Raw genomic sequence first — 16,756 nt, 5'->3', positions numbered from 1 at the left:
TGTGATAGTTGTCATGGAGTAATATTAATGTTACTGTGTGAGATAAAATGAAATTTAACGTGCTTTAAACAAAATCGCATGTTGGTTCTCGCTGGATAAGCATGCCAGCGTAAAGAAAATTGATCAAAATGATACATCTCAATTTGTATTTCATGTCAACATTTTCACATCGTGAAAGTAGCTATTGAACACAACTGACTACGGTCACCTAATCAACAATCATATGAAGTTCAATCGTGAAATATTCAATCCCAGAAGTTTTCTTTTAAAACGGGTAAACAAGGCAAGCTTTCTCATGATATGCATGGGAAACGTACCATTTAGCTGCTGTTATATCGTGAAATATACATTCAGCCCCATAAGGTTTCTTTTGAAACAGGCAAACAAATCAACCGTTCCCCTAATATGCATGGGAAACAACGTACCCTCCAATGACATAGCTGGAACAACTAGAACAGGATCAGAGCTGTTCTGCACTGGCCAGACCATACCTATGAGTCCTAGGCATCCTCCTAGAATGACATAAGTCGCTTAAGTAAAAGAGCATTCAAATCTCTGCATGATTGAAACTACCTCTATGAGAGAGATTGGCAGACATATCACGGAGGCCATGTTGATTTGATTATATGGATGACATCAATTTTCGGCTAAAACAGTTTTTTGCCATAATGCAAATCGTGAAAAGTAGCTGCAAAATGAAAAGGTACATGCTCTAATCGAGAAAAAAAAATCAGAAAACTGGTACTAATGTCGTAGAATGTTTAGGTCAATTCCAAAGTGAAAGATGTTTTGAAAGAACATAAATGAAGAATCAATTTTTCTGTTTACCATAGTCATTGTGTTTACTCATCCTTCCTGACCAGGTCAATTTAATAAAGAAGGCACCTGCCGTTGTCGTAGAAATCATCGACACAAACTCATACATGAGCTATTGAAGGATAAAGACCGGAGGCTATTACCTGCTGTTTCGTCGTCAGAGTCATCAGGGAAGGTCTCGTTTGCATGTCGGCACTGCCATTTGAACGTCAGGTCGCTGGTAGCTTCAGACACGGGGGCGTCAGGGTCGTACGAACCGGAGGCGTTCACTTTGAACGTCGAATTCCAGCCTTCAAAATAGAACAAAATACACAGACATACACTTGTACATCTGTATACACTACCACGGAAATTTGACGTTGAAACATTACTTCAAAAGCGCTCAATTGCAACATTTCTATGTAAAGTAACAGGCAGTAAACTGATGTACATGTACTTTTGTACATTTGTATACACTACCACAGAAATCTAACGTTAAAACGTCTCTTTAATTAGTAAACAAAGAATTGTAACCTTCTCATGGAAAGCTACAGGCAACCGTCCAGTGACTATGTATGCATCTAGCACCCTGCCGTACCACTCGGTATCAAAATAGCCCAGTACCATCACTGCTGTGCAAGGAAAAATGACATGTTGCAACTGCAACGCAATCGACTGCTCAAATCAACCACATTATCTGATGTCTTTGTTAGTTATAGTGTCATTTCAATACTACGGAATATTTAACGTTTTGTGTGAAATTGATATGTTTTTGTATGATAGTATTATTTCAAACTAATGTAAGTAAAACGTACTTCAGCCACAAGGCTGCAAAGTTTTACATGAATAAACAATTCATTCATTCATGTAGAGAGAAAACGTGCAATTACCTGTCGAAAGTAAGGAACCGCCAGAGATTCTCGTAACCATGGGACTCTCCACGACCTCGAACCATGTGAAGTCTGAGTTACTAATTTCCGGTTCCGTATCGTGCCCTTCGTGAATCTCGAGCTTTATTTCCGTCAAATAGAACGCGAGGATGTAGCGTCCATAACCAATGGTGTGCTTCGGTAAAATGATCTGGTTAGTTCCGTTCGCCATCTCTACGTTGAGCTGGATTTCGTTAGCAGGTTGCGGAATCATTTGAAGTTCTGACATTTCGTAGGCTTTCCACTCAAAAGTCCTCTGCTTGACGCCTGGACAATTTAGTTGGATGCTGACGAAAAAGTCGATGTCTTGGTCTCTTCTGTAAGGTGTTGGATGTGTAGGTGAGCTAGTTCCTCCATCGTTAATGTGGACAACCGGCTTGAAACAAGGGATCAACTGAACGGTGGCGGCGGTTTCGGAAAAGCCGGTAGAAATGGCGTTGCTCGCATCAAGTCTGACGTGGTATGTGCCGGCGGAAGGATACAGGAATGAGTGAAGCGTCATGTGCATGTCTGAGAGGCTGAATGGAAAGTTAACCGTCTGGAATATGCGCTCCACTTCTGACAGCAAGGTGTCGTTTTTGATTGGTGAATCAATGGTGACTGGGTTCGGATCCCCCTCAAATAACTGGGGAGAAATTGTGAACGTCAGACTTGTAACGATGCTACTACACGTCGCAAAGTAGCCTAGACAAACGCAATATGATGTCAGTTACAATATGTTGATGAAGGTTAGACTTCCAGGTTATAAGATACGCCAAAAATAGTTAGTCAAGCAACTGGATAAGATTTTGAGACAGACTTTTTAGACAGCATAATTTACGCTATTTTTCAGTCATTGACGAAAGACAGCGGATGTTTTAAAATCTTATCCAGTTGCTTGACTAACTATTTTTGGCGATGTTTACAATAGTCCTGTTTAGTAATTATCGTAGGTGTTATTCAATATAGTAATGTAGTAATTAGAATTGTTGAAAAACAGACCTATATTGTAACTTATGTTATCTATACATTGCCAGATACTATCACTGATACAATTGTTGTGCAATAAAATCATTCATTAAATCTTTCATATGACGCAATTGTGCAATTGTAATAGCTATCAATGTGCATGCCGTCGTTAGTCTATATAATTGTAGGGCTGAATACAAGCCATAAACGTTCACATACTAATCTAAGTTTAGAATTTACATATGCAAAAATATTCGCGGTTTATGTTCGCGGTTTTCACGGTGAGCTCTTTACCACCGCGAAAGCCGTTCCATTGTGTGACTGTAGCACTACCATTGTTTCAAACGGAAACTCACCGCGAACACTCCATGTTCTCCTTGCCTCGAAATTAAGTCTCCACAAACATTTCTGCCTTTACAGTATATATTCTATAATCACTACAATATTTAAGATATGTCGTCACAAAAACGCTAGCATCGTTATAGTACTCACCTGCAACACATAAGTACTAGCTGTTCCCGGGGTTTTGGCGAACACGCAGATGTACGTGAGATCTCCGATGTACACCGGGCCGTTATTAGCGATGAAAAGGTCCGTTATTGTTTCGTACACGTCCACCTGAACAATAAACGGAACGATCACTGGTATTTGTCCAATGAAAAATTGCCATGTAATGTTTTGTTCACAGCTTCTTATAGCTACGGTCAGTAAACGCTCAAAGCTGTTCAACCTTCTTTCCGCTTGCTTAACAAAATTTGATTCCATTCTACAGATAAATTCAACTACATTCTAGAAGAAGAATGTAGAAGAAGAAACAATTCTAGAAGAAGAAACCCTTACTGTTAACAAGTAGGAAAATATATCAGAGAACATTTAGACATTAGAACCAGTAGCGTAAGTCACGTTAAACTCGACATGTTGAATCATTTATATACTTGTATGTAGATTAAGTCGCCGCATGTCCTTTTGTTGTGTCAGTAAAGCTTGTAGTATAAAGAATTTTGTTAACCTTCCTTAGAAATACTTTCGTAAGCACTGGTTCTGCTTTTACCGATACATTGTTTATTCCATTTCATGCATTTCATTAAAATGTTTCTTATTGGTTTGCCCTTTTTCGGCATACTCGAAGCAATATCAAATGTCGCGACCGTTTAGAAAAGTACAAAAAGTTAATAATCGCACCTGAAATTCCCCGATCATGTAGGAATACTGGTTGACGGCAACAGCATCGATCAGAAATGACCCCAGGTGGTTAAACGTGTAAGACAGATTCATGGTGTCCGGTATCAAAACGTCGTCCACATACCACCTGACAAAAAGACAAACGCATAATCCAAAAACTTCTAGGTAACGGAACACACCAGGTTCGGAGCTAGGCCCTCGGCGTGTCCGCAATTGGTTATATTACACTGAAAGCGAGCGTTCTTCAAAGCTATATATCTAATGAGAAAGGATGCTCTAATGTACTTGTTGCTAGCCACTCTACGATAGTTCTAGGGAAAAGCGAATTGTTAACACCTCAATTCTAGGCTGATTATTATGGAAGAACTTTTACATATTTATTGCAAGACAATTGTACACGGTACAATGTATGCCAACAACTATTTAAACATAATACAAAATAGACATTCTAATTACTGATGTACTGATACAATATGGGCTAGTATAAGTCTCTGATATGCAAAGCCTTCTGATCACATTTCCTCAAAATAGATAAACAAAATATCAGCATACTTTGAAGATAAACCATTCTGGTTGTTGATAACAAGTCTAAAACATTGCTTGAATGACGCCCTTACGAAGATTGAAGCACGTCGTCTTTCGTCCCCTGTGGAACTTCGTACTCAAACTCCACTGGCATGAGAAGAGGAGGTCCTGGAAACACGCTCTCATAAGGGCCCTGTCCTTCTCTGTATACTCCTGGAGTACACACATTCAAAAGGTGTTATACGCATTTCTTACTAGATTATGTATTATATGAAAACGAGCGTCAATCTCTGTTCAAATCAATTGAGCTTGACAAGAGATGTAAGATACTTTTAAGTACTTAATGTCATGCACAAATGTTTATGAAATGGGCAAAGAGTTTATTATGTCGCCATGTGTTTTAAAAAGAGAGAAGAAGCTGCCAGAACTTAGACGGTACAGTCGAACATTTACATAGTGCTTTGTATTTATTATGTTAACGTTTTATTATTCCTTTACAAAATGTATGGTCATCTATGCATTTATCTTACTGGGGAATGAATATGCAATAAAGATTATTATCATCATACATGTATGTTCCCGAAGGAATTCGTTTTAACTGGTCATTTGAGAAAGCTGGATGGAGAACACTGTTGGTGGTCGCAACGGTTCGATGCGTTAATGAAAGAAAAACATTCAGTAATTTCAGCTCTTACATAACGGCAGACCGTTGTAGGATGGCGTTTGCAGTACCAGTAACAGTTGTATGATTCAGGTTTGTCAACGCAACATGCACTAGCTTTCCGTAAAGTCCCGCTCTCACTGGACCCGCGGCACGCTGGCGGCGTCGCTGCGTCCTAAACTGGATTTGTGTTACCCTTGACTTTATAATGGAATATCATTCAAAACGTACAAATATGACAAAAAAGACCACAAAACACACAAAGCTTAAAAAGAATTCGTTTTTTGTCGATGAAATTCGTTGAGTGATTTGTCAATTCGATCGGGTGCAGCGACACCCCCAGCGTGCCGCGGGCCCAGTGAGAGTGGGGATTAAGTGAATGTTACTCACCTTGATACAGCACCTGACCGTTTTCTACCTGAGAAAACTTAGAGTACGCCGTGATGTTCATAACGAAGAACTGGAAATCCTGCGTCACGTATATTGTACCATCAGTTGAGCTCACCTGACGGGAAAACGCGTCACTTTGTATAACCACACAATCATATCAAGATGCGCGAACGTATGTTTAAAGCTTTGATCATCATGCACATGGAAACATAGAAACCTTTCAGCAGTTTGCAAAAAAAGTGGTGGAAAATATTAGGGGCAAAGAAATTTGATGACGTCATCTATATGGTCCAACAAATCATTTTTAGAATCATTTCATTCCCAGCTACCAAAATACAATACAATTACAGTTATTGCTTCATGAGAAAACAAAGGAGAGTCACAATGCCAATTTAGCCATGATAGGAACCTTAAGGAGTATTTCTATGACATTATGATAAATGTTAAAAAAATCAATTGTATTACAATCATTACGACCTACCTTATTGTATACCGTGATGTGACTCACATAAGATCCGGGTATGTATAAGTGTGTCACGGTGAACCTTGGATGACTGGGACTGTACTCATTACCGACGTAGATCTCCGTGTCTTTTCATCAAGAAACATACGAAGAAAAGATCATCTGCATTAGTGACACTAGTTGGTATACCATTGTTTAAAACGTGGGAGGGAACGCGTGCAGAAAATCACAATATGACATATATTCTTAACCTTTAACACACCGAAGTTAAGTTTGGTACCCCATTCTCTACCGGTTACAGAGTTAGGCAGCGGGGAAGAGGTTAAATCTGTTACGACACTTACCACTGTTTCCGTCGCCATATGACGCGTGGTAGTACACATCTGTAGGCAGTTGGGTGTCCAGTAAATAGATGTCGAAGACCACAGGTTCTGGATACGTCTCAAAGCCGAAATCAGGAACGTAGATACTAGTCACAGGCCACTGTGCTGTCATGAGGACAGACGAAACTCCGACTGACACCACGTTCTCTCCCCTAACTGTCACATTGGATATCTCTCTGTCCAGAAATGTGTGTGTAAAGTTGTAGAGTTGATAGTCCGACAAGTTGTAAGGTACGAGGTGCTCGTAGAGAGTCATGTTGCCAGCTTGGGTGTAATTGACTAGGGTTGGAATCTCGAAGCTGGTGCTGTCGCCGATGTTGACGGTGTAAGAGGCGTTGTAACCGACCTGTTTGACGAGGACGAGGAACCTGACGGGGTACTGGCACACGGCGTAGCCGGTAGGTGGGGACACATTGTCCGGGAGCTCACCCTCCGTTCCCACGTGGAAAAGATACACCCCGTGGATACACTCAACAACAGTGAATGTCATCTGCCTCGTCTGGTTTGAATATTCGTTGCTGACGTTACCCGTGACGCTGTAGACTCCTGCTGGTAACGTGAAGACGGTCGGCGTGTCGACGCCATCTAAAGTCCACGAAGAAGACTCTATGTCTCCCGTAACCTAGAATTCGACGGGAATTAATCAGAGAGTTGTTGTACCATCTGGCGACATTGAAAGGTTTATTATTATCATTATTATTATCATTATTATCATTATTATCATTATTATCATCATTATTACCATTATTATCATTATTATCATTATCATTATTATCATTATTATCATTATCATCATTTTTATCATTATTATCATTATTATCAGTATCATCATTATTATGATTATTATCAAATATCATTATCAATCATTAGTAATCTTAATGATAAAATATCTATATGGCAACCAACAGGCAAAAAAAATTAACAGGCTGAATTGTGTACTTATCATACAAGTAGTACTTTTAAAAAACAAGCTATTTAGTACCTACACAAGTAACAAATTACCATTTGTAGACTCTTACCATCTTGTGACTTTAAAAACATTAACACCTACTTATGAAAACAGGTCAACCTAGGTCCACAGTACGTGTACAGAGTCTCATGTTGCCATTATTACTTAGCATCGCAAAGGTGTCACAAATTAGTCGTCTACATCATTAATAAACATTATCACTGATCATATCATGAAGCCTATATATACTCTGGCGTTTTATGTCAAAAAATACACTCTGTTTCAGAACGGGGACAACACATAATCATGTTCCTTTGTCAACTGGTATAAACCACCTTCTCATTCAGTGCATATACAAACTTTATGGCACAAAAGATAATCAGTATCTACTGTTTGTATAATATTTTGGATTGAACTCATTATCACGAAAAAAAAACAAGAACATCAAAATTAACTTTTGATAATTTGATCTGAAAAAAGCCTGCAAAAGAGAATAAGTAGGTAATTCGACGTTCCATATTGCCGGACTTCAAGATACAAAAAATCACCAATATCTTACCTCGTTGAACTGGTGAACACTAGTTAATCAATACTTTACATGTTGTCAGATTCACTTATCAGCTATGTCTACCGGTACATTGTACCGCGACTAAACGACACAGACGTCTCCTCTAACGTACTAAATTGATAATGTGACGTGATTGTTAATGAATGTGAATATGTTTTAATGGTATATATCATATATTTTAGCTTATTTGTAAATGTTTGATAATGGATAAGTGCATAAGCTGAACAGAAGTGCTTACCAAAATTTTGTCACAACATAAAAATTCTTACAAAGACTCAGCATGTCTGCGAGTTTGTTCAACAAAGATTGAATTGTAATTACTTGGGAAACCACAAGGGTGATGTTATGGTCTGCAGCAAGGTAGCCGGTTTCTGCATCATCAGATGTGACGGAGTTTCCGCCATGTTCGGCTTGGGTTGCCGCAATGGTGAGGGATGTCAGGATACCTAGAAAGGAACGTAACATATAGCGTCATGTAATAACCTAATAAGGCTATGTTGATTTGATCACATGACATCATCCGGGAACCTCAAAACTGCTGCGAGCGTGCGAAAAAAAAGTTTGGCAAAAACAAAGTTGCCTTCATTATGAAATCTACGTGGTGAGGAAGGATGAACAAAAACACACATGTATGGTATACCGAATAACAGATTCTTCACTTTTGTTTTTTCACATCTTCTTCTTTGACGTTGTCATTCTACGACCTAAGTATCCGTTTTCCTAAATATTATTTTTTCAATTTGAAGCTGCTATGCATGATTTACAGTATGGTCAAAACTTTTTTTTTTTTTTTTGGAAATGGACGAAAATTAATGCGCGCGCGGATTCATCCATATAATCAAATCAACATGGCCTGGCAGAAAAAAAAACACATGTACGAAATCAATGGAAAACTACCACCTAGATCCTGCATTAAACCTATCTGGCCATTGATTAGGCAAAATATATAAATTCTATCAATCAGGTTTGGATTATTGTAAACAACATGATGTTGGACACAGTATATCCCTATCACAAGCCGTTAGGAACGACTGGTATACCTATACAATCCCATCCGTTGCTTGACAGCCTGTACCCTTCGTTGCACGAGCAGGTGAAGCTTCCTGGATTGTTGTTGCAAATCTGCTCACAGTTGTCCGTCCCTAAACTGCACTCATCTTTGTCTACATGAGTAAACAGTACAAACATATGTACAGTATACATTACACAAAGAACCTGGATCATGCTTCATATACCTTAATGTACAGGTTAATTCATTTGTATCCATTTGAATGCTTGTATGAATAGGTGCCTTAGACCTTACGAAAGTCGCTGTGTCAATGAAGATCTCCATATAAAATCCACATGACTTGATTGTATATATTCATGGGATGGATGAGCTGTTTAAACAGATATCAATTCATTCATCTATTTATTTACTAATTAGCTATGAATTGATCAAGTTGCAACGATCCTTGGTTCAATCATTTGTAAACCACCTACTAACGACGTATTGGACATAGTCACATAGTTTGCGCCTGTTAATATGATTTTCACAATGAAAATGTGAAATTATATATGATATATATAATATGATAGTATGCTGTTAAGATTTTAATTCCGAAGAATGCTGTGACGTGTCTTTTCGTAAACAAGCCTGTTAATTAAGCCTTATGACTGTGATGAGGCCTGTATTTGTTTGATTGCTGAATAAACCTGTGATCATCATCATCATCACCATCACTAAAAATGTCTTACGGGGTTGTCGTACCATCATGACATGACTCTCCCTCCCAACCGGCTGTACAGCCACTACTACATTTGCCGGTCCGGTAGTGACACTTAATGTGCCCCCCGGCGCAGTGACCACACGTGTACAGGCAGTCTGGGCCGTATACACCGTCGGAACACTCTGCAACAAAAACAGGCCTTAAGTTATACGACAAGGAGATTATTTTTTTTTTTTTTCATGCGAGTGCAAATTAGTTACCAAAATGGTTCTAGAAATGGTTCATAAAAATACTCCCACCATAGAACGGACAAATATGATATTACGGAACCAGGAACGAAAAAAGGACCTTGACTTCAAATGAATCTATCGTATGTATATGTACAATCGACACCAAATAAACTGGCACCCAACAAACCTTTTTACAACTACTCCACCCTGTTTATCAGCATATTGCCTTTATTCCCTTTGACAATTGACTCTATGGAGTAAAACAAAGCGCTACCAAAGAAGGACTTACGATCATCGCAGGGTTTGATGCTATTAGGGTCAGGTTTAGTGCCAGGGTAGCATCTACATCCTATGGGATCCGGACCACAGAACAACTTAGCCAGGCACCCACCAGAACAACGGCCGATGCAGGAGTCCCCGAAGTAACCGTAGGGGCAAACTGGCACAGAAAAATCAAAAAGATGGGTTTCATTTACTCAAGCTGTGCTTGTTGGTCTATTGCTTACAACAACGTACTATGAAAAATAGAATGGACATACAGCACTAAATGAATGGATGACGGCATCGCATTGCTGTGGTTAGACAAGGACAACGGTACCAAATTCCTTGTTTAGTTGCGCACTATGTACGCTATCAATATTTCCGAAACTGTACAATTGGGCTACGTTTGTCGCGTGGTGTATCAGGCGACCACATATCACAGTATGGAAGCTTCAATAGAATTTCTAAAACTTCTGCAGCGTTAAATCGGTTTGTGGTAAATGCTCGTATCCCATTGGCATTAGTCTCAGATAACGTCACGGACCATTTCGAACATATCGTCCCCTTCAGGATAGTGCTTTCTAATAATTGTATTTTTTCTATGTGTGTTCTTTTCAATGTCAATTATCTTCAACAACAACAACAACAACAAAAACTTTATATAGTTACGTGTTTCGCAGTTTAGTCCGCCGAATCCTGGGAAACAGATACATTGCCCGGTCTCGTCATCACAGATTCCTTGTGGCCAGTGACACTCCACACAGTCTGCCGTGCAACTTGGAGGTCCCCACTTCCCCTCCGGGCACTCTAGCGAACAGGAGAGAAATGTATAAATTGTTTGTACATGTGTGTAAATGCACGAGCATTTTGTCACAAACCCCCTCCTCATCATGACCTTCCCAGTCCGTTCATTTCAGTATTACTGATGTCATTTCGTCTCGTTAAGCATCTAGTGTCAGATTTGCTTTACAGAACACAGACAAAAAATAGCTACCTACCATCCACAAATCACTACCATATCATGAGATATCAAAACCGGAAGGTCTGCTACAAGTCCGCGAAGTCCAACATTAAAAAGATGTACAATTCTTGGTGGCAAATACGCTAGACGTCGGCATATCGGCAACCAAATCCGTAGTGTGTTTTCAGCACAGTTTTAGACAGATTAGCCGAAGAATCTCGGTTGGCGTTACTCCACCGTTATGGTAGGAAAGTGTACCCCTATCCACTTCACAAATATCATTTGGATCTACTCATGATCCACAATTGCACAGGCTATGTTGTGCACAAACAGACAAACACGCAAACGACACCGACGGCTGCAGCACAACCCTGTTGGCGACGGTTATAACGTACCTCTAACAATGAGCCTGGCGATGCCCTGTTTGTTCTCACTGTACCTGCCCGTCAAGTAGCACTCGTACACACCTTCATCTGACATCTATAGAAATAAAACACAAAATATATACCTTATCAACGTAGATGATATGATATGATATGATAGCAACTATTGTTAGTTTTATAGTATATAAGAGCAGGTGACTTACTACATTTTTTTTTTTTAGTTTCTGTTAGAAACTACCAAAGTCTTTCATTCATGTTGCTGAATACTTGAAAAACATCGTTATTCTAAAATTCCTGAAATATAACTTTTATACTTTAATTAGTATCTAACCTGAGCGTTGGAGATGGTAAGGTTACAATCGTTGTCGACTCCCGGCAAAACTGAGCCATCCCTCCGCCACTCCGTAGATCCGTCATGGCCGCCTGGGATGGCGTTCTTCAGAACCATCTCAAGCGTGGCACTCTCGCCGATATTCACAGTAACTGTAAACTCCTTGGGTCTATAGTAAGCTGCGTGTAAAATAAAATAAAAAGCCATTAAGATAGCGTTTGGTGACTGAGAGCTAGGAACATATAGTAATGTATTTTTCATGAACATACCAGTCTAGTACTCAAAATGTGAACACAAAATGATGGTACTCCCTTGTCCAAGCTATCTACCACTCAAGAATCAGGACCATAGTATGTCCAGAACGGGAGATCAAAACAGGTAGTTGCGCTGCAGTACCGTAACAAGCTGCTAGGAGGGTCCAAAATCTAAGCATTTCCAGGGTTCATCAAGACCTACCCACATCCATCCATTCCTTCTCGAGTTATGCCGTTCGTCCACACACACACACGTTCGTCCACACACACACACACGTCCTGTGTACCAAATCAATTCAAACGTCTTTTTCACTACAACTCGGAATTTCATCATTATAATACAAGGCAACGAAACAACTTGAAACAGATACAAGCAAAAACACAGCAGCGAATGTTCTCCATGATGTACAGATGCCCGCAAACTTGGAATAGCTTACATGAAAACTTACAGAACTGCAAATCACTACTGAGATTCAAAAACATGTTAAAAAGCTCCATTTTAAACAATCAATTATTTGCTTAACCTTCTATTCTTTGGTTTTTCATTTATATCCTGCATGTCTGGGTGCATTTTTTGTGTTATTGACTTGTGTTGTTATATATGCTTGTCGTTATTTGCATCGTTATTATTTATCGAATTGTTTCCTTGCTTACTTAGTTGGTAATTTTTCTGTGTTCAGTTAGGTAATTGTTTCTTTATATATAATAATTTAGTTCTTGTTTTTTGTTATTGTTATTATTAGTTATTGATTTGTTATTTGTTACGATATTAAGTTGTCATTTTTTTCTCTATATCTTAATTTATCATTGTAATTTATTCTGTTTGAAAAATGGGGATGGAATGTTATAGACCACATTGGTCTCTACCTTCCCCGGCACTATGTGTATTGATCTGTCATATGTATGTAAAATTCTTTTACCTGTGCGAAATAAAAAGACAAAAGACAAAGACATACACACAAACACACAAACGCTACCAAAAATATAACCTTCTTGGCGGAGGTAACTACAATATGCATCTCTCGGGGTTTACCTTCTCCCAGCGTGACCGGAGCGATGATTTCTCGTGTTAACCCATTGCGGGTCGTTTTACAGTAATAGGCGTTGGGACGGAAGTTACCGGCGGCATTGCGGAGTTCAAGACCGTACGGTACCCCATCACTATTTGTTCTAGTCTCGTACTGCGTTCCGTAGGTCAGGTAGTTGATGTTGGTACCATAACCTGCACAACAAGAAGGCACAAAGTATGGCATCTACTGGTACTTAACTACAGTTCTATAAAGCTAATCTACCTCATACAAGAGTGTATAGTATGGGATCATGAGCTTTTACAATCATTGGAAGAATTTCTAACGTCTTGACATTCTTTGATGTATTTTCCTAGTGCATCCTATGTATACAATGCAAGGGTTGCTATTGAGATAAATTCTGGTATATTAGATGCCACCTTGTGTACATAGTGAATAACGTACATCAAAATATTTTGGACATACAATCCAAAAGTGATATTCGACTTCAATTAACACTGGACAAAATGGACAAACCCTCTGGTCGATAGGAATTTTTTTGGATCTTCCGGTTTCTATTCTTATGTGGCCTTGCGCGCATGCACTGTGTTAGAACTCAAATGCAATATTCAGTATGAAATGCCAAGTTATATATACATTATGTCCTGCGGGCCCCATTTATAAATGGGTTGCACATTACAGAGCCTGTATCTAGGTCCCGTATATATATGTATATATACGGGTAGGGGTATTTTTTAACTGAACGCATCACACCGCAGCGAAACGCTTTTCAATTTTCTTTCTTTAAATGTGGTCCTCCTTTTTTTTCTCCAGGACAATCTTCAGTCGTCGGAATGAACGTACTCCATTATGCAAAAATATAACGTCGTTGTGATGTGAGAACTCGTGGCCGGAATTTTTGTAGGCTCACGAAACTAAGGTTTTAAAATGCTCAAATTATGAAGTTATTACGCAAACGTGCTAAACAATGTTGGTAAATGTCACTACCAAAAATATTTCATAATTTTTTTCATTTCCAATTTTTGGGCCCTAATATTGCTTGGGTTTCCTTTAACTGACCTGTGTCTAGTTTCATTCCGATGTGGTAACCATTAATTATGGTCAAGCCTTCCATCTCAGGTCTGCAGGACATCTTAGTTCTGTCGTCCCAGATACTGTCCTTTGTTATAGGTAAAATCACCTCCATGTACAGGTCTATCTTTGGACCTGAAGAAAAAACAGCATATGGTCATGTCTATATAATAGCACACTATACTGTTTGGGGTAAGGCCATGTTGATTTGATTATATACATGTAGATGACATCCTATGGGAACCTCAAAACTGATGCGAGCGTGCGAATAAAAAAACGTTTAGCACACAAAAAATAAAAGTTGCCTTCATTGTGAAATTTATGTGGTCAGGAAGGTTGAACAAATGACTAAACACACGAGTATGGTATACCAAATAAAAGATTCTTCATTTTTGTTCTTTCACATCGTCTTCTTTGACTTTTGAATTGACTTGATTCTACGACATTACTATTCGATTCCCGTACTTTTTTTGGCATTTCACGGCATTCATTGGGTCATTTTACAAATGCTTTCGATTTACAGAAAAGTTGAAAACTGATGCGCGTGCGGATGTCATCTATATAATCAAATCAACATTGATTCATCGAATTTCTTTATTTTGGAAAAGCGTGTGTGTTTGCGTTAATTTCCTGCAAAAAAATAATCTATAGCCAAGAAATACAATCTTTATCTAACCAAAACGAACGAAACAAGACATCTCAAGTGAATAGAGGGAAAGGGGTCGTGTGAGACCTTAATCCTGGAGTCCAGCATTAATAGCTTTAGTCCACTACCTTGGCGGGGAGTGGAGCTTGGGTAGCGGACTAAGCTAAGAAGTGAGACCTACCATCACAGTACTGCCCGTTGTCCTGTAGTGTGAACCCTGACCAACAAGAACAATTATAGCTGCCATCTGTGTTGGTGCACACCTGGGCGCAGTCATCAGTACCATCTGCACACTCGTCCACGTCTAATGATAACAAAACGTCATAAAAGGAAAGGTTTGATTGGGTGGAAGGAGAGGATCGGCGACAAGGCAAGAGGTACGAACCGTTTAAAAGGATATATAATATTGGATATTGGAGTTTTCTTTTCACACAACCAGTCACTTTTTCCCTGCTGACGTTTCGGTGTCTGTTCTAGCAGCAAAAGCGCCACCTACATCGGCTACTTATAGTTATAGCGGTGAGAAGCGGTACTCCAGTCAGAAGCTCTGAAGAAGGTGTCTGACAGACACCGAAACGTCAGCAGGTAAGTAGTGACTGGTTGTGTAAGAAAACTCTAATGTCCTATGTTCTACCAACATGATAAAATTATTTTCGTATATATAATATTTTATTTAGATAAGGTTGAGGACGAGTGTCATTTTGTTGGCGATTGTACACGACCTCGAGATCGTGACCGCGGAGATTAGCGAGGGTTGACGGAAATGCACGAAATTGACATTTTCTCACATGATTCGTCTCCGAAGTTATCACGGAAAAGGTCGAAACCCCCCGAAAAAACTGACCTCAAGTAGCACCAGGCAGTCGGAACGCACCGAAACGCCGCCATCTTGCGCGGCGGTGTGGGTTTCAGTTTATATCTGCAGCGCCGCTAGTTTGCTTACTAGTAAGTCTATATAAATTATAATCTCCTGAATTGAGAGCCATTGAATCCCGAGTCTGATTTTTTTCTTCTGCAAAATTGCAGATTGTTTAATTTTTCTTCTGCAATCTTGAAAATCTTTATGCATTTTTCAGATTGCAGATGGGTATTTCGAACGCTGCGGCCATTAAAAATCATTCCCCTTTCTCCCCTGCCCCTCTTGAATAACAACCTGGCGACCTTTTGAAGAAGTAGATCAAGTTCTTAGATAACACAATGTACCAGAAAAGTAAATAACTCCTATCCTATAACTCCACCCCTCCATAACACGTAATCTTGACAAGGTAACCTTGAGTTGGAGCACTTACCAGAATATGCGCCGTACACGTGCAGCATTAGAATGGCCGCCAGGAGGATTCTTTGGTACACGGCTTGCCGCCAAGACCGCATATCTGCCTTGAACAGGCGTTGATTGTAGTAGTAAATCACAAACGCAAACCTAAAACCCAAAAGACTTATGTTTCCCCTTCATCATCAACAACATGTGAAGGAAACATACTAGGGCAAACTTGATTAAGAATTCAAAGTTCGAACGTTCGAACGAACGTTCTTGTTCGATGCGTTCGGAACGTTCGGTTGTTCTAAACACGTCATTTCGGTATGAATAGAACATCAGCACCACGGACATGTCCGTACTAACACAGACTTGCACAGTTATATTTCTCACCGTCGATGCGTGCGTAACGTTACATGTTTGTATGATCTTTGTTTTACGCATGTAACGTTTTTTGTTTGTTTTTTAACGTTAATTTCGATATTCAAACACTGTGCTTTGACTGCAAATATAAACTTATCAAAATTATATAGATAGAACTGACTGTGAACTATTTGAGGAGTTTATATATTAACGTTACATAACGTTATATGCATCAATGTTCAACAGTTTGCTTGATATTGTTCATGAACGATTTATACGCAGAAACAAATGCGTAGCGCACCTAGCCTGGACTAGCGACCGACTCAAACAAACAGGAGTAGAGTCTGTGCATAGTGTATCTTACTCGTAAGAAGGAATCACGTGTCACGTCACCGTTAACCGCACGGATGCCATGTAACGTTAGATATATTGTCAAAGTAAACGCTGAAACTCGGTGATATTCACTGCAAC

The 16,756-nt window shown here is 39.4% G+C and overlaps 1 protein-coding gene across 1 annotated transcript; it reads right to left on the bottom strand.

Moving 5' to 3' along the window:
- Positions 1-245: 245 nt before the first annotated feature.
- LOC136429285 (uncharacterized) lies at positions 246-16,038 on the bottom strand. The gene is made up of 21 exons (XM_066419146.1): positions 15,957-16,038; positions 14,849-14,971; positions 14,010-14,156; positions 12,956-13,144; positions 11,669-11,847; positions 11,350-11,434; positions 10,663-10,800; positions 10,022-10,171; positions 9,544-9,684; positions 8,834-8,956; positions 8,115-8,239; positions 6,238-6,898; positions 5,912-6,021; positions 5,431-5,545; positions 4,472-4,592; positions 3,855-3,981; positions 3,165-3,290; positions 1,686-2,349; positions 960-1,106; positions 426-512; positions 246-262 (listed from the first exon to the last, which is right to left on the bottom strand). Exons 1-21 carry the CDS (start codon positions 16,036-16,038, stop codon positions 246-248), a joined length of 3,657 nt encoding a protein of 1,218 aa, XP_066275243.1.
- Between the last annotated feature and the right edge of the window lie 718 nt (positions 16,039-16,756).

The sequence above is a fragment of the Branchiostoma lanceolatum genome, chromosome 3 (assembly GCF_035083965.1).
Source record: "Branchiostoma lanceolatum isolate klBraLanc5 chromosome 3, klBraLanc5.hap2, whole genome shotgun sequence".
NCBI classification, from domain to species: domain Eukaryota; kingdom Metazoa; phylum Chordata; class Leptocardii; order Amphioxiformes; family Branchiostomatidae; genus Branchiostoma; species Branchiostoma lanceolatum.
The sequence above is the reverse complement of the archived record's forward strand: the minus strand, read 5'-3'. Positions and strand labels throughout refer to the sequence as shown.

What these genes read in the sequence shown, in the direction of transcription:
- LOC136429285 (XM_066419146.1), bottom strand. Translation starts at nt 16,038, where the DNA reads ATGCGGTCTTGGCGGCAAGCCGTGTACCAAAGAATCCTCCTGGCGGCC. An exon ending in CAACGGATGGGATTGTATAG is followed by an intron (nt 8,240 to 8,833) that starts GTATACCAGTCG and finishes GTTCCTTTCTAG; the next exon opens with GTATCCTGACATCCCTCACC. An exon ending in ATATGGCGACGGAAACAGTG is followed by an intron (nt 6,022 to 6,237) that starts GTAAGTGTCGTA and finishes CTTGATGAAAAG; the next exon opens with ACACGGAGATCTACGTCGGT.